General features: G+C 39.9%; 1 protein-coding gene across 2 annotated transcripts in view; it reads left to right on the plus strand.

Moving 5' to 3' along the window:
• Positions 1-25,647, plus strand: part of USP32 (ubiquitin specific peptidase 32) — a 206,013-nt gene that overhangs the window by 103,111 nt on the left and 77,255 nt on the right. For both annotated transcript variants that reach the window (XM_075853003.1, XM_075853004.1), the window contains exons 6-10: positions 13,154-13,285; positions 14,546-14,653; positions 15,730-15,845; positions 16,347-16,409; positions 18,078-18,161. In XM_075853003.1, the coding sequence (XP_075709118.1) occupies positions 13,154-13,285; positions 14,546-14,653; positions 15,730-15,845; positions 16,347-16,409; positions 18,078-18,161 (503 nt within the window). The remainder of the gene's footprint in view (positions 1-13,153; positions 13,286-14,545; positions 14,654-15,729; positions 15,846-16,346; positions 16,410-18,077; positions 18,162-25,647) is intronic.

Raw genomic sequence — 25,647 nt, forward strand, 5'->3', positions numbered from 1 at the left:
GTTGTTTTACCTAACGGCAAAAAATGTTATTGTTTTATTTATAGCTGAGAAGAAAGAATACAGGAGACTCAAAGTTACAAGTCCGCTGTATTTATGAGCCCATAACTCCAACCCAATGAGAGACGGACTCTGGTGTATACCTCTGGCCCTGAGCATTCAATTTTTCTGGTCATTATCAGAAGCAAGATCATCATCCGACACATCCTATACAGCGTAGCTGATTTATAATGCGGTTGGGCAGTCCGTTTACTGTACATTCAGTCTTTTGGTGTAAACCTATCAAATCCAAATCGCCACAAAATGTTCTGTGCAGACCATGAACTAGCATGGAATTCTAGGAGATTTCAGCTCTGACGCCTTCAGAATTGTGAATTCAGTTTAGGACTATGATACAAACTAGCTCAGGATCAATATAAGATAAGTAATACAATGTAGTAACAAAATCACTCAACTTTTCATGTAGATCATATCTATAATTGACATACACTTTAAAGAGTAACTGAACTTGCGTAAAACTTCTGATCTGTCGTAGAGACACATCAGAAGTTTTGTTTGGTGGGGTCCAGGTGCTGAAGGTTCAGAAGTGCTCAGCAGGGGCGCTCTGCACCTTCGACTATCATTGTCTCTCCTCATTAAGCTGAAGACTGGCTCACATAGGCCCCCTATGAGCCGGTCTTCTCCCTGACGAGCAAAGTTGATCCCAGCGAAGCAGCTTTTGCCCCTTTATTTAATGATGCTACCAGGACACCCACCAATCAAAACTTCTGTTATGTCTCTGACATTTTAAATGTTTTTGCGTAGGTTAAGTTACTCTTTGAACTTAAATAAGCCTGTCCGAGCTGATATATAAGAGAAGTTTATTTCTTGCACAACTCTAAATGGTAAGAGCATTGATGACTCTTATAAAAGTTCCTGTATCAATGGAGGCTGCACAGAGGGAGAGATGACAGTGACAGGCTGTGATCTTTTTTTTCCTTCTGTCCCTTGCAGATTCCCATCCTCACACCCTCTCCCTTACAGGGACATAAAACCAGAAAGGTTAGGATCTGTTACATCTACATTGTGGCTTCCGTTTATAACACTAGCCACAGCGTAGTGTCTGATTCATTGCACTATGGACAACCGTGATTGCCGACGAACCCCTTTGGCTTATGATGGGGTCCATTGGGTTCTGCCTAGAGGTCATGTTGACGAGAAAGACATTGCTGCAGTGCTATTTTTCCTGTCGAATTTGACAGAATCTGTGACGAATACTGCGAATAGAGACTCCGACACAGATATAAATATAGCCTTAAACTTTTCATCCTTCTCCTCGACTTCAAAGGAGTGCTTCTCCCTGGAAATGTCACCTAGAGCTGAACCATTTTATTCTAGTACCGGCAACTGCTGGACTGATGCATGCGTAGTCAAAGAAATCCAGTACTGATTTTGCCGCATATCTGCGATAATTACGCAAGAAAAAAAATCTGCATGTGTTACATGAATTTGCTGCGGATTCTCCCCTTTACATTGAAAGTTGACCTCAGCAGTGAAAAACCTGTGACAAATCCGCAACAGAATCGACAAGACTTTTCCGAAACCCTATCCACACGTACCATCATTTGTGTTGTGACCTCTGCACAGCAAATCCACAGAATATGTATTCACCCTTCAAGTCAAGACATATTACATTGCCGGAGCCAACTGTATCCGACATGTGCGACTGGTGCTCAGAGGCAGCCGGAGCGGCTTAACGGTGCGGGGTCCGGGTGTCTGACCCCCACAGATCATGTACTGATGACCTATTCGGTAGATAGGTCATCTGTTGTCCAGTAGTGGACAACCCTTTCTAAGGGATAACTTTCTGCAGCGTGACAACTGATCAGACAAGTTAAGGATTGCTACATTTGTATTCTTAGAAATGTAAATATTAACCCCTTAAGGATGTGGACTAGTTGTCACGTTCAGGACGCAGCCCCATTTTTCAAATCTGACGTGTCACTTTATGTAGTAATAACTTTGGAATGCTTTTACCTATCCAAGCGATTCTGAGATTTTCTCGTGAAACATTGGAATTTATGTTACCGGTGAATTTGCTCGATACATTCAGTATGTAGTTGTGAAAAACACCAAAATTTAAATGTATCTGCTTATAAGACAGGCAGTTATACCACACAAAATAGTTACTAATTAACATTTCCCATATGTCTTTTAGATTGGCATCGTTTTTTTTGAACACCCTTTTATTTTTCTAGGACCTTACAAGGCTTAGAACTTTAGCAGCAATTTCTCACATTTTCAAGATTTCGAAAGGCTATTTTTACAGGGGCCAGTTCAGTTGTGAAGTGGTTTTGAGGGACCCATATAATACAAACTCCCGTAAATCACCCCATTTTCAAAACTGCACCCCTCAAAGTATTCAAAACCGGATTTAGAAATTTTAGTAACCCTTTAGGCGTTTCACACGAATTAAAGCAATGTAGGGGTGAAATTTAAAAATGTCATTTTTATTGCAGAAATTTAATTTTAATCCTTTTTTCTCTAACACAGAAGGTTTTACCAGAGAAACACAACTCCATATTTATTGTCCAGATTCTCCAGTTTTTAGAAATATCCCACATGTGGCCCTAGTGCGCTAATGGACTGAAGCACAGGCCTCAAACGAGCACTCCCATTCATTTCAGAAGTGTGTATGTCCAATATGGCCACCCCTAAGAATGAATTTTTAAAGGGTAACTAAACGTTCAACAAACTTCTGACCAGTCATAGTGACATGTCAAAAGCTTTGATTGGTGGGTGTCTGAGCGCAGAGAGCCCCACCAATCACTAAACTGAAGTGCTCAGCCACTTAGTTTCTGTTCTGCTTTTTCCGGAAAGCCGATGTATCCGAGTACAGGCTCGTGGACTTTCTATTGAACTCGTACTCCGGTACGTTGATTTCCGGAAAAAGCTGATCAGAAACGATGCGGCTGAGCGCTCACAGGAGCACTTCTCCTTCTTCGTTTTAGCAATTACCAATCAAAACTTCTGCAATGTCACTACGACATGTCAGAAGTTTGTTGAACGTATGGTTACACTTTAAGGGTATGTTCACACGAGGGCATCCTTAACGGATGAAATTACGGGGATGTTTCAGCCTGAAAACATCCCCGTAATTTCAGCCGTAACGGCATGTGCAGGCGCTTGAACGCCGCGTCCATTACGGACGTAATTGGCGCTGCTATTCATTGGAGTCAATGAATAACGGCTCCAATTATGGCCAAAGAAGTGACAGGTCACTTCTTTGACGCGGGTGTCTATTTACGCGCCGTCATTTGACAGCGGCGCGTAAATTACACCTCGTGTGAACAGACAAACGTCTGCCCATTGCTTTCAATGGGCAGATGTTTGTCAACGCTATTGAGGCGCTATTTTCAGACGTAATTCGGGGCAAAAACGCCCGAATTACGTCCGTAAATAGGCCGTGTGAACATACCCTCAGTGTTAAGAGTTTTTTGAGTAAAAAGTTACTATATTTGAAAAAATAGAACAAACACGGTTTTTTTTTTCCTTCTACAGATTTCAATGTAGTTAACAAAACTAAAATTTAATTCATGAGGCATACCTTAAAAGGATGCTGTTCATTTATAATATGTGTATCAGCAGAGCTTTAAAGAGGACCTGTCACTAGATCCTACAAAGTGAGTTAGCAGTCTCGCCTAATAGCCGTTGTGTCTCTGAGTACAGCAGTGTGTGTCTTGTACTTGTATGTCTCCCCATTGCTCAGCTATTGACCCCTCTATATAATAAATATGGTAATGACTTGCTGGCTAGCCAAGTGGGTTTGGCCGCCAGCGATTCTCAGTGGGCGGAGATAACACTGATCCGCTGACGTTGACCTATCGGCGTGAGGCTGTTTCCTAAAGTCCGTCTTCAGCTAGCGTCATCGCGTGAGACCGCGCCGGCTGAAGACTGATTCACGCGATGACTGCCGGCTGTGAATAAATGAGGATTGTTGATTATGGGACAACCCCTTTCATTTTATCAGTGTGCTTCACCATAATTTCCACTTTACAAAATGAATGCCAGTTAGTTCAGATGAGCCCTTATAGAACAGAATCTTCTACAGTCATTTTGGCTTTTTTCTAAATGGGGATTACCCAACAAACAATGTGTGCCCTATAGTAACTCTGTGATTTAGTTAATGAAAAGGTGGGGGTTGCAGTCTTCTCCTAATCACTAGGCTAATCATCTAACCTACTAGTGTGGCTTATGTCTGAATCTATCTCCCATTTTATCTTCTTATCTCCTCGGTCATTCTACGTCACGCTAAGTAGATTCGGAATATTCTTTGAGATTATGTGCATGTCAGTATGCTGTTTTTGTGGCGTGAAAGTGACCAGACGATGAAGGCGTTTCTGTTCGAGTGGAAAGTGCTTCTTTCTGTATATCAACCTAGTGTGCGTGGGTTGCTGGCTTTAATTTTGTGCGTGTCTTAACACTTTCCCATTATTAAAATGTATGGAGCATGGTATATCTCTACTGTTGTGAACCAAAAAGAATCGCCCCTATAGGTAGGTGAATCATTTTGTCTTCTCATTTCCAATAAGGGTTTGGCCAAATTTTACTAATGTAATGGGACGATAATAGAGAAATGGGTTATATTTTTTTCACTATTGTCTACATTTTCCTACAAGAAACGCATGACTTAATTAATATTTTAATGTTGGCATCAATATTTTTAATAAGGTGCCATTGTTTATTGATAATGAATTGGTATTCATTTACATGAAATGCTAACGTGGGCTTGTATATTTGTGCATATTATTGTTTTCTGAGAAGTTGTTGTTCCTCTTTTTTTGCATTTTGGTTATTTTTCTCTATGTATGCCTCCTGCACACACATCCATACACAGGTTCATTAATATAACAAATAGTTTTCTATGAGTGTATGTATTTACAATTAAAATAATCGTCCCAAAATCTATCTTATTCAATAGCTATATCAGGAGTGTCCAAAGTTTTTCAGTATATGATCTACCTTTTGTGGAGCCTAAGTTAGGTGATCTATTAGGGGGACCAGAGACCAGCACATGCGGTCGCCGCTGAATATTGTTTGCATGCCCCTCTTTCAGATACTCCGTAAGGTCAGGGCTCCACAGACACATAACGCAGCCAATTATTGCACAACCGTATTTACATTAGAATGCAGAGTGACTTTGGTAAGTCTATGGGAGCACATGACATTACATGTGTCGATCGCTGTCGGAAAAGCAAAAAATCCAATCAAGTTTGATTTATTTGTGATTAGCCCAAAATCACAGTTAAATCCCTCCCCTACTTTCTTTCAATTGTGGGTTACCTATAGTATGCAAGTTTGCACTTATTTTACATGAGATCACATTGCAAAACAATAGGTTGCTGCTCCAACCAAACAGTGATAGTAGCCACAGTTACTTATGAAGGGACTTTTACACCGGCCGACAATAGGCCTATGCATTGAGCGCCAATCAAAAAGATATCTTTGATCGGTGCTCGTTTTCTCCTTTCACACGGAGCTATGGATGGGGATGAGCGGTCGTTACTCCGATCGGTCTTCTCCATACATTATTATCATGTCGGCAGCGCATCTCCCTGTTTACACAGGGAGATGTGCTGCCGACAATGATAATATTTAACTTTTTTAAAACGATACGATCAGCGGATGAACGAGCGTTACACAGGGCAATTATCGGCAACGAGCGTTATATAAACGCTTGTCTGCCTGATAATCGCCCAGTGTAAAACCCCCTTTACACTTGTCACTCCATGTGTTCCATTCTTTTTTCTTACATGACCATTCTTCGCTTCCCCCCTGCTCTGTGTTTGAGTGCTTGAGTGTTTGAGTCAAGATGTGTGTGAGCAACACAATTTATGTTAACTTTTATGATTTGACAATGAGATTTTGAACACTAAGCCAAGAACCTACGAGGAGGCATTTTCCCGTTTTTTGTGAAGAAGTCAGCAGGATAACAGCCCGGTAGGTTACGATCTATTGTTTGGCCACCACTGTACAAGATGTAAGCCTAAAATTTTCTGGGCGCAGAAACGGTGACTATAATCTTCAATGTGTCAGGAAGCAGCATTATCACCTTAAGTTGACCACCAAATAAATATGAGAGACTATTTTCACGCAAACATACGGTTGTTTTTGTGTTTTTAGTTCCTGCATTTACAGCAGTTTGAGGATCCGGTCTCTGACTGTTACTGCTAGATTATTACAATTTAGAAAAAATGATGAGACACAATACATTCTGTATAGTGCAAAATGTTTAACATATAACTTGCTATACCCACAATCTTTTCATGCCATTTGTATAAAATCTAGATAATAGGATTTGTATTAATAGTACCAATTACATTGTGAGTGTGCCTCTCCGACATATAATAAAACCTACCTGTGTTCATGAATGCTCTGATTTTCTCAGTCTGCACAGTATTTCCCTTGTCAGAGCAGCAGTCTTGTCATACTGTATCAGGAACGTTTTGTGTCTACCAGGAATAATACACAAGCGAGGGACACACCTAAACTGACATAGGGCAGTCCACATGCACCCTTGGAGACAGAAATGTGAATGCCTCATTTTAGGGTTTCCATTAATTTCAATGGAGGAAACTCCCTTGCAAAAAAAAAAAAGTATGATCTGGTAAGACATGCAGTTTTTAAGTATTAATGGTGTTCCAATTCAACAAGAAATTTCGAATAAGCTAAAATATGGCTTGAGTCCAAAAGGTAAAAAACAGTAGCATGTTCTTAGCTGCATTTGCTATCTGATTTTAGGGATTTTCAGGCCATATCCGCCAAAGCAGGAGCCACTCTTAGCCAGGGAAAAGTCGCTGTTTAACAGAGGTGGGTCCTGAGAGAGGTACCCAAATTCCATGACGGGCAAACACTCTAATAGAGAATATAGACAGGTTGGTATTTCAAGGAAATAAGGGCTTTATGGGTGGCAAATCATGGCTAGATTAAACGTTTTTATGGCGGCTGTGCATCCAGAGAATGATCAAGCAGACCAAGTGGCCACACCATCAGAAGACCAATTCATAAAGCATTGTTTACTGAGCGAGAACACCAAGTTTTGAGGTTTTGCATTTTTGGACCCCGCTCTAACTTCTAGTCCATACAGTGGAGCCAGTACTCAAAAACTTATGGTGAAGCACAAACATATGATAGTATTCAGTGTCACTAATTGTTTTATATATTTTATTGTCCCCTTCTATAAGCCCCATGACTAAAAAAACACCAAAAAAAACCAAACTTTTTTTTTTATAATTTTCTAGATTTAGGCATTCTTCATGAATATATTTATCCTTGCCCCCCCCTAGAGCAACCTTAAAATGCTGAAATAATTTGTTTTAAAATGTAGAGCGGAGAACGAGCATGTTTTCCATTTTGTCAGTGCATATGGATTTTAATGTTCTGTATATAATTGTACATTAAAGCATAAACTCATAGTACGACGCACTGAGAAACCTCAACAACTTTTACAGGCTTTTCCTTCCAGCGTATTAACATTAGAAATCATTGTGGAGGACAGTCCACGTCTTGATCTGCATTTTGTTAATAGAGAATATAATCTTCACCTAGTAATGCCAAATCTTTATTCTGCACTCTTTAATTTCACGGACCACTGAACATCTAATACAGCAATTTATAACCTAGCCAATTTAATCTATTATTGCAGTGGGATTCTTTAGCCTGTTGATGAAAGGTTCGCTGTTTAGCTAGTGTTCTTTTCTGTTTTTCTGTATTTTTTATATTCTAGAATAGTGCATTGTTGTTTCTTTAATCTTAATGATCAAAGGGGTAGAAAAGATGAAGGGGAGTGACAACCTTTAAATTATGAAGGAAGCTTAAGCTCTGTGTACACCGTATTTGAATGCATTGATAGCTTTGGGATCTGTGTCTTGGTTGATCGGTGAAGAATCTATGGAACATTGCCCCTATTGGTGTTTTTTTCCCCCTTTTTTTTTTTCTTATTTAAAACAGCCTTTCCTTGTTTTATTTAATGGGGTTGTATCATACTAGAAAAACATTAATGTTTTCTTCCAGAAGCAGTCACTTTTGTCCATGGACTTTGTCTGGTATTGTAGCTCAGCCCCATTCAAGTAATTAGGGCAAATCTGATGCAGCCCATGGATATGGGGGGCACTATTTCTAAAAGAAACCCCTTTAAGTTTTCAGTAATTTCTGCGTCACTTATTTGGGTGAATTAGGCTTGGTTCACATCTGCGTCATAGGCTTCGTTAGGAGCCTCCATTGCAAATACCGTCTTTTTTGCAGGACAAAATGGTGCGGACTGCAGCGCTGTTTTGTCCGGCAAAATGACAGCAACCAGTGGAACCCATTAAAGTCAATTGATTGTCGGGCACCGTTGGTTTCTGTCATGCAACGGACACGGCATCTCCGTTTTCCTTGTTTTTGCTCCGATGACGGAACAGACCAACGGAAAACAAAGCGCAGATGTGAACTTCGCCTTAAAGTTGTTTTTCCACGAGAGACATTTTATGACATATCCACAGGATATGTCATAAATGTCAGATAGATGCGGGTCCCACCTCTGGGACCAGCACCTATCTCCGGAATGGGGCCTCCTAAAACCCGTTCAGCCGCTGTGTGTTGCGGCTGAATGAGGTGAATTCCGAGAATGAAAAAGATTATATCTCGCTGAGCTACGCTGTTTCCGTAACTTCAATAGTAGTGAATGGCAGGTACAGCAGTGTAGCATGCGAGCTACGCTGTTTTAGTAACTACCATTAAGTTCTATGAGACTTACAGAAACAGCGTAGCTCAGCGAGTTAAGCTGTTTACGTAACTCACGACCATATAACATTTTTCATGGTCGGAATTTACCTCATTCAGCCGCAGCACACAGCGGCTGATTGGGGTTTAGGTGGCCTTGTTCTGGAGATGGGTGCGGGTCCCAGAGGTGGGGCCCCGAATCTGACATTTATGACATATCCTGTGGATATGGTAAACTGGTTATCCACTGCACTCACTTGATTGGAAAACAGCTACTTAGTTTCAGCGGGATGCAAATTCGATCCCTTCTGGACAATCAATTGCTGCAAAAAACTTGAGGACATCATCCATATGGCAAAAGTAAAAAAGTGTTTATTAACACATCCCAATATCAAAGTGCTACGTTTCGAATTTATGCTTGATAAAGACTCCTGCGGAGTCTAAACGTAGCACTTTGATATTGGGATGTGTTAATAAACACTTTTTTACTTTTGCCATATGGATGCTGTCCAAGTTTTTTGCATATCCTGTGAATGTCATAAATGTCTCTCGTGGCAAAACCCCTTTATTAGTATTTTAACATGTTTGCACTGTTAGGCCCTGTTCACACTGAGTTTTTTGCCGCGGCTTTTGCGGTGGAATCCGCCGCAAAAAAGGGCCGAAATTGACTCCAATTGATTTCAATGGGAGATGGAGGTGTTTTTTTTACCGCGAGCAAAAAAGAACGCTGGCGGGAAAAAGAATAGACATGCCCTAACTTGAGGTGTTTTCCACCTCAAAAACCCCTTTGAAATCAATGAGAGACGGAAATAAACGCGGTTTTTTGTTTTTTTTGCTGCTTTTTTTAACGCATTTTCTTACGCGGTTTTTGGCAAAAAAAGCTTGCGGTTATTCATCTTTCTGTTGAAGAGATAGCTAAAAAAAAGTGGCATAAAACGTGTGTGGTGCAAAACCACTTCAAAAAGACCGGAGCTGATTTTTCCAGGCAGAATTTTCTGCCTGCAAAAAACTCTGTGTGAACATACCCGTGATATGTATGTATACATTTGGGTCTGAACATTCATAGTTATTTACTTTCTTTGTGAAATTGCAATAATAATACAGCATAATAAAACTCCAATCATTGTTTTTGCATGAGGTTTTGTTCAACTTTTTTTTCTCCATTGAAGTCAGTGGGGGAATAATAACCAGGGATAGGGCATGTACGGCAGTACGTTCTAGGAAATGTGTGGCTTCATGCCACCTTATTTTTTTTTTTTTTTAAGAAACTTGTTTACCAACATGTCAGATCAAACAATAATGGTAAGTGGGAAAACTGTTAAGTGTCCATAGGGCCTTGGTTGAAATTTTAACTTGACCTTTTTTTTGCTATCTTAAGATAATTCTCAGAAAAAAAAAAATATTCAAGCTGTATTAATGACACATTTGACCACTGGCTTGTAGAAATCTAAATGTAGACGATACTGTGGTACTAGAATAGCAGACTAATTTGTTTTCTGTGTGGCTGCAATAGACATGATGAGCTGGATCTTCTAATGACTAGGAATGAGTCCAAATTATAATTTAGGATTAAGATGATTCACCTGAGGAATTAAAACATGCAAGTAAATAGATGCGTTGTATTCATGCATGTCTATGACAAAAGCAAATAGGTTTATTATTTTTAATTACAAGTTGCTTTAATAAGAATATTTTCTGCCAGGCTCCGAAGAGGTTAATACCTCTAGAAAGGACTAGCAATCCAAAACTAATATTAAAACTTGTCATCCAGGTATAAATTTCACTTTTTGTCCTTTTGACTAAATTCTTTCATCATGTGACTTGCAAACTGCACCAGCTTTTCTTTTTTTTTTTTTTTATAAAGCCAACCCCCGTTCATATGCTCTGTTACGTCAGATGCATGTCATCAAGGGATGACTGTCTACGAGCCAGAATGAAGATCCCATTGTGGAGGCGATCACTGGTCACCTGTTCTACAAGCCTGCTGGCTCACATTACTCTGGTCACTCCTCCCACTGTTAGTACACTCTTATATACAGCTTGAATCCACGCCGAGGCTGCTGTAATCACAGGACTTTCATAACTAGCAAGACACACAAACCGCTTGTAATTTTCTGTCTCTGTTTCCTTTTTCATTATTTTTTCTCCTGCGGCTGACATCATCAGGAAGAAAGTAAATAGCTGCATTAATTAAAATCTTCTCCTACTCGTCCTGCTTCGTGACATGTGCAGAGGTCACTGTGCAGGTCAAGGAAAGAGAAGGTGAGCTCTGTCCATCACCTGTAGTCAATGGTGGATCCCGTGTTCTCTTCCTGCAGCTTTATAATAGTATACATTTTTAATCCTACCTGTGATGCTAATGAGATGACTGCTAAACAGGAGGTGTCAGTCTATTGTGAGGGCTCAATGGCCAGGATTTTTTTTACATAATTTATATTTTTCACATCAATAGTTTTATGTTTGAAAAAGATGACAATTAATTATGCATAAATGAACATCATTATTTTGTGCTCCATGATGGCATTTGTAGTACATTAGGTCTGTTCCTAGATTGCACTTTCTATGAGCAGCTTTCCCAGCAATATTGTGACCTTGGATATTTTGTTTAGATGTTGGCAGCTATGTCACTGTTGTCAGCCTTTTTTTTTTTTTTTTTGAGGAAAAGTTTGACTGCAGTGTCCTTCAATTGAGATTACTGACAGGGAGTATACTTTGTAAGGTAAAACATTCCTTCCATGACACCACTTCTAAAGCGTTTGATAACCTCTCTAGATATGTTTGTGTCTCTAATATATTATTTACACACACACACACACACTATCTAGCTAAATTGCAAGGGGGCGTGATGTCTTCGCTCTGACATTGTCCAATCAGCTACGGACAGTGTCAGGACGGCTTGCGCTGTGCTTCCTCCCGCGACATCACACACAGACTGGTGGTTCTGCAGCTCTCTGTCTGTGTGTGTTCTCGCGGGAGGGAACACAGCCGCCTTGACACTGTCCGTAGCTGATTGGACAGTGTCAGAGTGGAGACATCACACCCCCTTGCCATTTAGTTAGATAGAAACGCCCCATTGACAGTTCAGGGGCTTATTTACATATCGGGCGCCAAATATAACGGCACCGTTCTGTAAATAACGGAGGAAGTTAGAAAAATAATTTCAAGTGAGAGTGTTTGTGAAGCCCTGACTGTTACTTGCTGCTGCACATGTATGGGCAGGTGAAAGGTTCTCTTTAAAGAAATGTATTTTCTTACTGCAGCTGTCACAGCTAATTGTACAACTTGAAGTCCATGGCAAATCTCTTCTGTGTCTACCAAATGCTGGATAAATTAAAGCAGGTGTCCCCAACCTTTTCTAGATCAGGAGCCCCTGTTAAACATGACAGGTGGCGTTGAGACACACTGGATATTAAAATTGAAAATGTCTATTAAATGGTTATTCCTATCTTAAAAAGTAATGGCATATCTCTAGGATATGCCATCACTTTATAGGGGACTGACATCTGTGACCCCCACCGATAATGAGATCCCACCAATGCTGATTTAACGCTCTGTCCCTTTCTAAATTTTCCCTACGCAGCAGTGTTCCGGCCACCCGGCTGTGCAGGGACCTGCAGCATTCACTTGAAGAGGGTTGTGCTGTAGTTCCCTGAATGGCTGATGACCGGGTGCCACTGTGCAGAAAAACAGTAAAGTGAGGGGCTTTAGCTCTGCGGCTCCTTAATTCTCAGGATCTGTGGGAGTCCCAGCAGTCGGAATCCCACCAATCATAGAATTGCTGCTGTAAATCGAGAGCAGGCAGCAAATAAATAAGAAATTCCCTGTAACTCCCATGCGGTGTCAACAAAAGTCTACAATCTATCCTATATGGTGACTTGGTGCAAAAGTGATTCCATACAGAGATTAGTAACTTGTGGATCTGCACGGATTCCAAACTGGAGGAACATTTTCAAAGGCTTCTGCCATCCATTATTAGCGTTGCAATCAGTGCTTTTTTCTTAGCGAAATAGTCCTTGAGTATTCTTTTAAAACGTTTCTACCACCAGTGGACTTTGCTTCATATTCCAGAGATAATAATGGCATTGATGTCTGATATTCTTTACTTGTCTATGTGCTTTGTCAACAGGCGATATGGTTTAATATTTATCATACTGTACTTTATATTTTAAATACTAAAGTTGGAATAAAAGTACTAGCAGTACTCTCCTCTTCCTTGAACTGCAAATCTAATAATATGAACAATAATAATAATGAAATTGGATATTTTACCAGCAGTGTTTACAGGGAATTAGGAAATATGGGAAATACATACTCGCTATTAAGTGTTTGATTACTTTAGTCTGCACTTTTCATATCTAGGAACATGCATGTTACTAATCTAACATGCGCTTTTTATGGATTCCATTATTAACAGTGGAAGAATCGGACATCATTGACCTGGAGAAAAGATATTGGCTTTTAAAGGCTCAGTCAAGGACTGGACGATTTGACCTGGAAACATTTGTTCCTTTGATTTCGCCACCGATCCATCAGTCTTTGAGTGAAGGTATTTTATTCTAGGACAAAGATATATAATTGTCGCCATTTAATACTTAAAATGTGTACACAAAATACAGAAGATTTGCTAATAGTAAATCTGACTAAGCTATTAAATCATGCGTCCTTTTAAAGTCTATATATCCCACCAACAGATATTTAGAAGTGTTCTCTACAAAGTCCTAGCTCATTGCCGTGGTAAGGATAGTATATCATCTGTAACTTCTTAAAGGGAACATTCACCTTAAAATATATCCTCTAACATCTAAGAAGATGGAATGGGTGGGGATCCTACAAAAAGTGAAGGGAACATCTTAAACCCATCTTGCATTACTGCATCATATTTGAAACCATTGTGGAAATGTCATTGTGGTTTACATCTGAATGGATTTAATGCTTTACATAGGTACCCCAGCATCTTTAATTCAGGGCTTTTTTGGGGGTGAGAGCATGTGAAACCCAACAAATAGTATGTTTTGATAAACTGTGACACATCATACATGTAAGAGATTTACAAAGCAAATTGCACCAGAAAAAAATCCCACTTTTACTTTTAAGGACTATGGGCTGTTTTCTAACATTGTATATTATATAATATTAACTCCTACATACCATAGATTCATGTTGGTGGATCCCACTAAAATGGAAATTGATGGTTTCCTAAAATGAAAATTGCCGCCTTTTATGGTAGTTGGAATAGAATTTTATGTTTTATTTGGTTTGTCAATATTTTTAAAATTTGTAGTTTTTCATCTAACTTTTTAGTTGAGTTAGTTTTTGGGATAATTACATATACTATATAGATAAAGGGGTTTTCCAACAAAGCACATATATCCCCTATCCTCAGGATAGGGGATACATATGTGATCGCTGGGGGTCTGACCAATGGGAACCCCAGCGATAAGGAGAATGGGGGACCGAAAATGTCCCCCGAGGTCCTCCTTGAGACTAGAGCCTGGTGCCCATGCTCGGGTAGTGCTCCCTTAATTTCTATGGGACTTCCAGGACCGCTGCCTGCGCAAGCTCTATAGAAATGAATGGATCTCTGGTCGAGCATGCACCCCAGCGCTCCATTCTCATGGAGCTCTTCAGGAGACTTTCGGCCCACTGTTCGCCTCACCACTGGGGTCGCAGCGTTCGGACTCCCAGCGATAACACATTTATCCCCTATTCTGGGGATAGGGGATAGATGTGTTTGTGGGAAAACCCATTTAAGTGGCAGAAAAAGTTGCAAAACACTACATTAACAGATTTTCTTCCCTTATCTCAGGGTTGTTTAATGCATTTGATGAAAACCGTGATAACCACATAGACTTCAAGGAAATATCATGTGGTTTATCTGCATGTTGCAGGGGACCCCTAGCTGAAAGACAAAAATGTAAATATCTTTTTTTTTTTTCTTTTATTAAAAAAAATAAAATACAAAATGCCTTGGTTTTTGGCAAAACAGATTTCTACTATTGCCTATTATAGTTATATGTATATAGTTATTCTAATTGTCCTTGGCAATTAATATGCTTGGAGCACAGTGGTTTAGCACTTGCTTACATAATAAATGGTCTTAGATGTTCCCTGTTTCACCTTTTTCAGGTTACTAAGCATATTGATGGCATAGGAACAGTGTTTTTGATTTCTTATTGATTTTTAATTCTTCGATATAGAGGCGAAGAACTGGGCAATCGTACTGGGAAAAAATAAATGAATCAATAAATGTGTATTGTATATAATGTGTATTGGCACATATAAAAATCTTGCAATTTAATGTAAATTTGAAGCTTGGCAGATGGCTGTGATTGCTGTAGCCAAGGCCATTAAAGGACTTAGCTCATACTAGGGTTGAATAAGGTCAGATAAGCCTAAGGTCACTTTAGTTAAAAAAATAAAATAAAATCAAGTTCATTTGAGACAGTTTATTATCCTTGGCCTCCAGGCTTTACTATATGTAGTAAGTACAGATGTTTCAACATAAATTTTTTACAAAAGATTGCATGAGCTATAGGCCGAAACCACATATTAAGTTTTTGTTGCAAATTTTTTAGCCAAAGCCAGAAATGAATTTAACAGGAAACAGGTATCTAAAGCTATGGCTAGCTTTAAACATTTGTCAACCAAACACTCGTTTGGTCAACCGCTATTCCTCCAGAATCCCGTATACACATGCATGCTGGCAGCAGCTTATCTTTTTACAAGCAAAAGGATGTTAAAATCCAGCAGCCCGATCCTTCTCTGCCCCAAATATCTGTCATCGGGGGTGAACCGGGACACCGCCATACGTATTAGATGGTCAGCGGAAATTGACTGGTTTGGCCGACATTCACCTTTAGTCCTTTTGTACATACCATTCCTTGCATATAATAAATAATGGCCTGGGCCAAGGATCACAAACATTGTATGTTTGAGAAACTAAATGTCTGGCTTCATGGTTATCTCAAGTTTTCCTTTTTTTTTAACCAGTTTGTTTCAAGGTATTTGACATAGACCGTGACGGTGTTTTGTCTCGTACTGAACTGGAAGAGATGGTTCTTGCACTACTAGAGGTCTGGAAAGATAACCGCACTGATGCCATACCTGTAAGAGCTCTATTCACATACGTTGTAAATGACGTTGTCATCTTGTATAGTAAATTTGATATTGTATTACAGATAATCGTATTTAGAAATAATGGCATTGATTTGACTCATTTTCTACTGGTTTCCATAGATGAGCCTCAGTGTGTGTATTATGTATTAAAAATGTTTAAATTGTTAGACTTGTCACATTAAATAAATTTGTTATTTTCCCTTTACTTACCCAAAATGTTCATTTATTATCAGTCTTAAGGCTTTTAAGAAAGTACTAAGGGAAATGGTTCATAAATTCGGATTAAACCATAGTAAAGTGGCATCATACCATCTACTAACACCTGACAGAAGCCTCTACAATAGTGTACATCTAAAAAGCTTTGGTCTTGCACCTGCATTTCCATAATTTCCTCTAATACCACCATTTTGTTTTTTTTATATAATTTAGTTAAATGCTTGTTCGAATTACAGTTTACACATTTGCTTACCAATACTCTTTATTATTCACAGGAATTACACTTGAATCTTTCTGATATCATAGATAATATATTAAAAACTCACGACACCACCAAGGTAAGCTGGCCTGCTTTTGTTCTTTCTATACATGCATCTAAGTTGGTAACAACTTCTAATACTCATAAATAATTCACCAATGTACTCTCTTATTCTACTTAGTGGCGCAGAGATCCCAATTACACTCCCTTTATATCTTCACAGGAACATCCAATTGAATAATTGACCAATAATTGACCAAATGTTGAGTGTTTTATATTGTGTATTATAAAAACTATATTTGGATGGTCAAACTAAATCATTAAACATTGAAGGACAAAAACCACACAATGCATCAAAAAAATTGTGTCAAAGTTAATGAAAAATACTAATCGGGATTAGTACTGGAAAATAATGTTAATTTTGCTTGCAGGGGAGTTTATTTAAATTGGTTGTCCCTTCTTGACTACTCCTTCTCATACGCTCTGTTTGGGCATATTTATGTTATCGAGGGAGTCACCCCACTCTGGTAGATATGACGCTATAAATGGCAGCACAGGGCTTCTCCAATGTGATAATAGCCAATCTTTGAGAGTTCGAGAAACTGTAACTGCGATGGTCTGCTGATCACCGTAGCGGCTTTATCCTGGGAAGTGGTTGAAATCAATAATTAAATGTGAATGCGGCTCTGATTAAGTTCATGACACAGCGACTGGTTGGAAGTGGCACTGTATTGGCAAGAAGCTGAAAAGGGTCCCTTTGCTCTGTCATCGGTGGGAGTCTGAACACTGCTACCCCCTCTCTAACCAGATATTCATAACATGAGACATATCGAATTGACGTTCAATGAATTGTCTTGTTAGTAAGATGCTTTTAAAATGGGAAGACTATGGCACAGCTATAAATCTGCGTAGACTAGGCAATTCTAAGTTACTATGAAGAGAGTGATGATTGATTAAAATGGAAAAAAAGGTTCTCTGTGCTGGTGAGACCAAAACTGTGATAAGGTCTCGTTCACATCTGTGTTGAAGGCTCTGTTAGGGGCCTCCGTCGCAGATCCGGCTGAAAATACCAGAAGCCATAGCGCAGCATGCTGCACTAATGTTTCCAGTAAAGCCACAGACACTCCGATGGAAACCCATTAAAGTAAATGGGTTACGTTGGATGCCGGTGGTGTCTGTTGTGCTCCTCTGAGGGAGCATAACAACGAAAAGCCGAACGCCTGTGTGAACCCAGCCTTAGAAAAAAATAAATTAAGAAACAAACACTTATATGTTGTAAACCAGATTCCTCCCACCACACAGACCTCAATCTAATTGAGAATTTGTGGCTGGACTGTTAAAATAGCTGGTCTCTACGCTACATGAGAGAACTTGAACAGTTTTGCAGTGAAAAGTGTGGAATAATTGCAATGTCCTTATTTGCTAATCTTATAGAGCCTTGTCCACACAGACTCAAGGCTGTAATTGTGGTAAAAGAAGCCTCTGCTAAATACTTGGGAGTTACACATTCAGTTATTTTGTTTTTAACAATTGTAATGAATGTAGATCACTATTCACAATATATGTATGTATGTGTGTGTATATATATGTATATATATATATATATATATATGTATTGTTGCATATATTTTATAGGCAGTTACCATTTCATATATGACTGGCTACTCTTAAAGCAGCCAGCACACAGCCTAGACCATCTACTTGTATAAAAAGGTTCTTATTAATATTTATTCAATCTTTTCTACAGGGTGGGCACCTTACGCTGGAAGATTACCAGATATGGAGTGTTAAAAGTGCTCTTGCCAATGAGTTTTTAAACCTTCTTTTCCAGGTAAGCGTTTTAAACATTAATAAATAATGGGATCTTATTTTGTGTGAGTAGATGTTTTTTTTTTCCCTTTTTATATATGAGAGAATCTGTCCCAGACATTAGGTAGTTTCTTTCAATTTTAACTGGTTATTTACTGTAGTAATGCCTCGTTCACATCTGCGTTGGAGGCTTCGATAGAGGCCTCTGTCGCAGGTCTGGCCGGAAGTACGAGAAGTACTACTGCAGCAATGGGTTCCGTCGGCCGCCGGTGGTGTCTGTCGAGCAACGGAACCGGCGCTTGGTGTCATGCCATAAGACTTATGTAGTTTTTGTCAGTGCCAAGTACCATGACAGCCCAACAGTCTATAATGCCCTTTCTACAAAATACTAATTTAAGGTAAATGTGATATGTAGATTTATCAATGGTAAGTCATGTATGGATGTATAGCATGTTGTGGCAATACACAGCCTTGGTGTACACAATGCTGTAGCCTTTTCAGTGATTAGTTTTGCTAGGTTAGCTACATCTTAAAGATTTGTTTTTAGATTTTACCTTGACGGCCCATCCTTAGGCCATTTTCCATGTGCCTGGGGCTTGGTCTGGTACTGCAACTTGCCCATTCTAGTGAACGGGACTGAGCTGCAGTACCATACCCCGTAGCATGGACGCACTCTATCAGTACTACAATGATGGATAAAATATATACTGCTAGGGTCTGCAATGGTTATGGCATCCCATTCTGCGGATCAGGAAGGGTCCCAAATGCTCAAGATGGGCAGAAGACAGACTGTATAAAGGCTTAGGGTAATTTCAGGTAATATATGTAGATGATGAAACCTCTCATCCTGATTAGTGAACCTGTGCCAAGCATTAATTTCTATCATCCCTGACTGTCCTGGAGAAAGGTAAGCTGCTGCTTTATGTAGAAAAAGCACGTGAAAGAGCAGCTGCGTTTTGGTCACTGGTTAATCGGTCATCTCATTATATCCCGCTGAAAATGTTCTGAAGTCTGGGAAATCTGAAATAGGAGCCTAAATCAATCAGTCACACACTATTACCCATAGTCAGTTCGATTAAACAAATGACAGTAAAAGAGATGGCATTAAGAGAGTAAGTGATGAAAATTGGCCTTAATATTGTTTCAGCTCAAATTATGATGACAATTAGCTGGGGTTTTTTTCTTCTTCTTTTCTTTCTATCTGAAAATTCCCATTCCTGCAAACATCAGCATATAGTTTAACTCCCTGAGGGTACACCCACGCAGAACGAAAAATTATGCTGGAAATATGCCTGCGGAACTTGTTGCAAATTTACAACATTTCCACAGCACAATTTGCATGTTATACGTAAGTGTTTTGCTGGAGATTTTGTTGCGGTTTTCACTACAAATTTCGCCCATCTCATTGAAAAGAGTGAAAATATGCAACATAAATTGACATGCTACAATTTAAAAAATCAGCACTACAGGTAAAATTACATGGATGAACTAGATTTGTTATTGTAATACTCATTCCGCAAATCAGGAAGAAAAATCTGCAGCGCATCCGCCACATGTAAACATACTCTTAGAGATCTTGACATTCCCGTCTTATAGTATGCATGCATTTCTGGCGATCTACAAGCTATATGCCTCTATGTAGAGACAATGCGTTGCTTTTGCAGATGCCACAAACCTTTGGCTAGATTATTGCCGTTCTCCCTTCCAGACTTTGTTTTGTATAGTGTTGTTCCATGGTGCATGGGTGCCTGCTTATAAAAATTGTATTATGTAAATAAAATTGTTTTATCTGCTACCTTCACCATTTTAGTGCATGCGTGTTTTGTTTTTGTTTTTTCATGCGGTTTTGCTGTAATAAAGGTTGCGATTTCTACTTTATATGGAACCTGTCACCAGCATTTCACCTATTGAACTCTACTCACCCCTTGCTGGTCGCTGCTCTCAAAAGTTCCTTTCCGTTATCCCCTCTTCTAAACTTCTCCTCAGACCTTAAATAAGTCTCGTTCGTTTCCCTTCTTATGCCTGACCACCACCAAAAACTGGCCCGCCCCGAATGACAAATTTTTGTCTGAGATAACGCGCATACGCCCGTCATGTATGGTCCGATACCCTTCCCTGCTTCGTCCGGGCCTCAAATCTAGTTACTGCGCATTCGCCGCTAATGATGTCCCATTGTGTGCACGCACCAGAACAGGACACCATGTCTATTCACAATCCCGTCACTTCGGTAACGTTTGTGAGGGACTTGCAGCACAGCAAGCGTGATCACGCTGTAAATGACATCACAGCGTGATCTCGATGTGCTGTGCTGTAAGTCCCACACAAACGTTACCGAAGTTTTGGGATTGTGAATAGACATCGCATCCCGGCTGGAAGCGATGTCTATTCACTCTCAAGGCACTTCAGTAACGTTAGTAAGTGAGTAAGTGACAGCAGATAGTGATCTCGCGAAATCACTATGTGCTGAGTACATGAATGGAGAGAAGTGTATGACGCTGATTGGTCACTGATTGGTCAGCGTCATACACTTCTCTTTACAACGCCCTCTTGGTCAAAAAGTAAAAACATTCCCAGTTGTCTATTAAGAAAGTTATTAGCATAAATCTAAAATAGGTCATAACTCCGTCAAAATTGATCGTTTTTTAAAAAATAAAATCCACTGCCGTGATCTACATTACAGCGCCGATCACATTATGTAGGAGATAGGGCACTTATAATGTGATCATAGAGCCTCTTTAACCGCACTGTGTGACTAGAATTTTATAAAAATCCAATTACAACAATGTAACAATCGGCCTATTCGTAATCTGCAGGAGCAGAAATGTGGGGAAAACATCTCATATGACTGTATCCTTTCTCTTCCCTCTATATTTATTAGTAAATTTTATATATATATATATATATATATATATATATATATATATATATAAATGTGCCTCTTTAGAATCTACAAGGTTACAAGGTATTCTTAAGTTTATATTTCGAATGAGCAATTCAATACCCATTGTTTATAACAGTTGGAGAAAACACAATAAGCATTAACAAAATGTATATTTTACACTGAAGCAGCAGGCTTGGTGTAATTTCTTATTTTTTTTAATTTTAATGACTATCCTCTTTGGGTAGCGTCAGCCAGAGTACGCCAACATTGGGGACAATGCATTTTCTGTTTCTACCCTGCATTTACCATCCGCATACTACAGGAACCTGTATTCTATTACTGCTATCAATAATGTTCTCATAAGGAATGTCACAAGTCAAATCCCTGCCCGGTCCTGCTTTATTGTATTAGATCATTGCTGATGTCGTGGCTCACTAATCAATTTCAAATGGACACGAAAGTACATTGCCACTTTGTCTTCGGCTCACCTTGGCTTTCTTATGATACTGCATGGTTGGTTGGTTATAGTCAATGGCGGACCAAGCAGCTGCCTGGAAAAAGCTGTGCAGAGCCCAAAGGAGACAGTGGTACTGCTATTTCCTAGCACTGCTGCCATCTTGATTTAGTGATCAACAGAAGTCAGACCCCAACGATCAGACATTGATGACATATTCTAGCAATATGCTAGTTCCGCTACCACTTTGTTTTAGCGATCAACAGTGGTCAGGCCTGGCCGATCGGGCATTGATGGCATATCCTAGTAATATGATGGCACTTTGTTTTTAGTGATCAATAGAGGACAGACTCCGGTGATTGGATATTGACGGCATATCCCAGCAATATGCTAGCTGCTTTGTTGTAATGATAAACTGTGGTCATACTCTACCGATCATACACTGATTGCATATTCTATCATTATGTCACCACTGTCTCTCCTGAGTCATTTAAAGAGTGAGCCCCTCATTCTACCTACCAAATAAATTAATAACTAATAAATGTAAGTCCTTGACTTGTCCTCTTCTGTGAAGTAAAACAATTTATTCAACTTTTTCTTTCTTTATAGCGGTCTCTGGGAAAGCTGAACAGCAACCACTATGGTCACTATTAAAATCTTCTGTGGGTTCTATAACCTAGGTTTATCATTAATGACAGCACACGGGTTCCCTGTGTGGAGTGGGCTCGGGGATATGCAGACAATTTGCCATCTGTATCTTTTCTGCATGTTTGTGTATACAGATCACTGGCAATCGTGATCTAGTGGCTGTTACCATTAGATCACTGTTTTCTGTGATCTTTAAATCGGGACAGCAGGAAACGCATAACATGTGTACCCAGCTAAGGCTCTGTTCACATCTGCTTCGGAGGCTCCATCAGGTGCCTCCATTGCATTTCTGGTGAAAAATGCTGGAAGAAATATTTCTTCCGGTAAAAGGACGGGAACGCGACAGAACCGATTTAAAGTCAATGGGTTCCGTCGGGCACCATTTGTATCCGTGATGCAATGGATCGAGCGCTTGCGTTTTTTCGTTCTTCTGTTACTATGATGCATGAGCGTCAAGTGTTTAAGCATTTTCAACGGCTCAAGCATTATCACACAGAATATAAGTTACCCCAAATACAATTATCACACCCACCTGTACTTTTCCGTCCTTATCTACTTTTGTGACTTCACAATGAAAATTTCTGTATCTGGATGATTATCATTTTTGTTCAGAAAGCTAAGGGAGGGAGATACATGTAAAATTAAACAGGGGACGTTATTGTTGGCGCTATAGTGATACCTCACATTACACATGCACGGATGAATTAGAGGTTTAATGTGTGTATATATTATTCATTGAACAAACTACCTTAAAGATAGGGCACCAACACATCGGGATATGGTTTTTCTGGCAAGGTTACGATGTGCCTGGCAGCTCTGAAGCTACCTCGTCCTGATTGTTCAGCATCATATGCACGGAAGATGGCTTTACCTCAGAAGAATGAGGGTAGTTCACGCTCCATTGGCAAACTACGGCAAATTAGTATATAGAGCGGCAACACAATAAGGGCCACGTTTCTGAAACAAGGGGTGCAGGGAAAAAAAATTGCTGGAATCAGGGAGACACCGCTATTCAGGTCAGATAACCATTTCAGCTTGTATCACCTAGTGACAGGTCGTCTTTAAAACAGAACATGGAAAAAATTATTTCTGACCATTTTTCCCTAAATAAGACCTACAAAATTAAAGATCAGCCCAATTTTTAATATTAAGAAAACTGTGTCCCACAAAAAAAGAAAAAAAAAAGGGTAGACGAAGTTTAAAGTGCGTATTATCCAAATATCTCATGACGATTAGAAACAAAAACCTTTCACTGCGCTTTAGGCCCTGTTCACATGGAGTTTTTTTTTTTTTTTGTTGCAGAAACCGCTTTGGAAAAGCGGCAAAAAACTGCCAAACGCTTCCTATTGATTTCAATGGGAGGCGGAGGCATATTTTTTCCCAGGAGCGGTAAAACCGGTTTGCGAGAAAAAGAAGCGACATGCCCTATCTTTGGCCGTTTACGCCTCTGACCTCCGATTGACATCAATGGGAGGCAGAGAAAGCGTTTTTCAATACGTTTTTGCCGCAAGCGATAAGCTCCAGGAAAGACGCGGCAAGCGCCGTGCGGGCAGATCAAAAGCTGCCACAAGATTCCAGCTGGAATTTTGAGGCAGAATTTTCTGCCTGCAAAAATCTCAGTGTGAACAACATGTTCCAAATATAAATGTGAACATTTCAGTAGTCAACACGTCTGTTCAGACAAAGCAACACATTGGAAATCACTCTCTAATTGTCATGTAACAATTTGCAACTAAATACGCTTTAAGGTTAAAAATCTGAGTCTGAGTTGCAGAGGACAAAGGACGTAAAATGTGCAGCCTGATGAATCTTTCACTTATGCTCTCCTGAAACTGTAAATATCATGTTGGAATAAATGCAAAATGACATTCTCCTCCAGGGCTTCACAGAACACGCATTTGACTGTGAAAAGTCACTTTGAAAGGTCTTCAGCCAGTATTTCTTGTGATTTGTAACCTCACATTATGCTAGGTTTCACATCTGCTTTAATAGGCAGAGATGGGGCTGAATATGTGTGTTTTATTTGGTGTTCACTTTAATGGGGCTTGGCTGCAATACCAGACACAGCCCATAGGCAAGAGAGGCATTGTTTCTAGGAGAGGGGAAAAAAGCAGACCATTTTTTCTCATCTAAGATAACGTCTTTATTATTAATAAGACTTACTCATTCGTTGTTCTGGGGAGACCACCCCTTTATTGATTTAGTTGTAGTAACCAGAAGCCCAAACTTATTATGACCAATTAACTGCATTTATTCTGTTAAGAGTTTTATTAGCTATTACTATACTTATTATATACCGTATTGTCACAGGAACAGGTTAAAAAGTTTGACCTTTTTTGCTTACCTTCATTTCCCTTATCCTTCTTTATCAGATTCCATTTTTTTAAAATATATTCCTTCTTTTGATGTACGTTAAAGGGGTTGTCCGGTCATAAAAAATTGAATATCTGATTGGTGGGGGTTTGACTCCCTGCACCACCACCGATCAGCTGTTTTGAAGGGGCCGCGGCGCTTGTACGAGCGCTGCTTCACCTTCATTCCTTATCTGCTCGTACTGTAAATTTCTGACGCACTCGTAGCAGCGGTACACAGTATTAGTCTTATACAATTTTACAATTGTACGAGCGCCGCAGCCCCTTCAAAACAGCTGATCAGTGGGGTTGGCGGTAGTCGAACCCCCAGCGATCAGATATTGATGGCCTATCCTGAACATAGACCATCAATTTCTCATGACTGGTCAACCCCTTTAATTATTCAGATGATCTTAACTGACTTTAGTCTGTCATTTTCTATTTTTTTTTTAATGTACTTTAAATCTTTTTTGAAAATTAAAATAATGTTCCCTTCTATTGGCCTAAGGCCTCATGCACACGACCGTATTTTTGTCCACCCGTAAATATGGGTCCTTGGTCACACGTATTCGACCCGTATTGCACCAGTATTTACGGACCCATGCCCGTAAATACGGGTCCGGTGTCACCCGTATTCCACCCGGGACAGCCCTTTCCGTAATAAAAGTAAAAGAAATTCATACTTACCCGGCCGTTGTCTTGGTGACGCGTCCCTCTTTCAACATCCAGGCCGACCTCCCTGGATGACGCAGCAGTCCATGTGACCGCTGCAGCCAGTGATTGGCTACAGTGGTCACATGGGCTGTAACGTCATCCCAGGAGGCCGGACTGGAGGAAGAAGCAGCGAGTTCTGGGTAAGTATGAACGTCTTTTTTTCTTTTTTTTACAGCTTTATCTATATTGTGATCGGAAGTCACTGTCCAGGGTGCTGAAACAGTTACTGCCGATCGTTTAACTCTTTCAGATCCCTGGACAGTGACTATTTACTGACGTCGCCTAGCAACGCTCCCGTAATTACGGGTGCACACACACGTAGTCACTGGTAATTACGGGAGCCCCATAGACTTCTATGGGCTGCCCGTGCCGTAATTACGGCCTGAAATAGGACATGTTCTATCTTTTTCAACGGCACGGGCACCTTCCTGTAAGCATACGGGGAGGTACCCGTGGCCAA

The sequence above is a fragment of the Rhinoderma darwinii genome, chromosome 2 (genome assembly GCF_050947455.1).
Source record: "Rhinoderma darwinii isolate aRhiDar2 chromosome 2, aRhiDar2.hap1, whole genome shotgun sequence".
Taxonomy (NCBI): domain Eukaryota; kingdom Metazoa; phylum Chordata; class Amphibia; order Anura; family Rhinodermatidae; genus Rhinoderma; species Rhinoderma darwinii.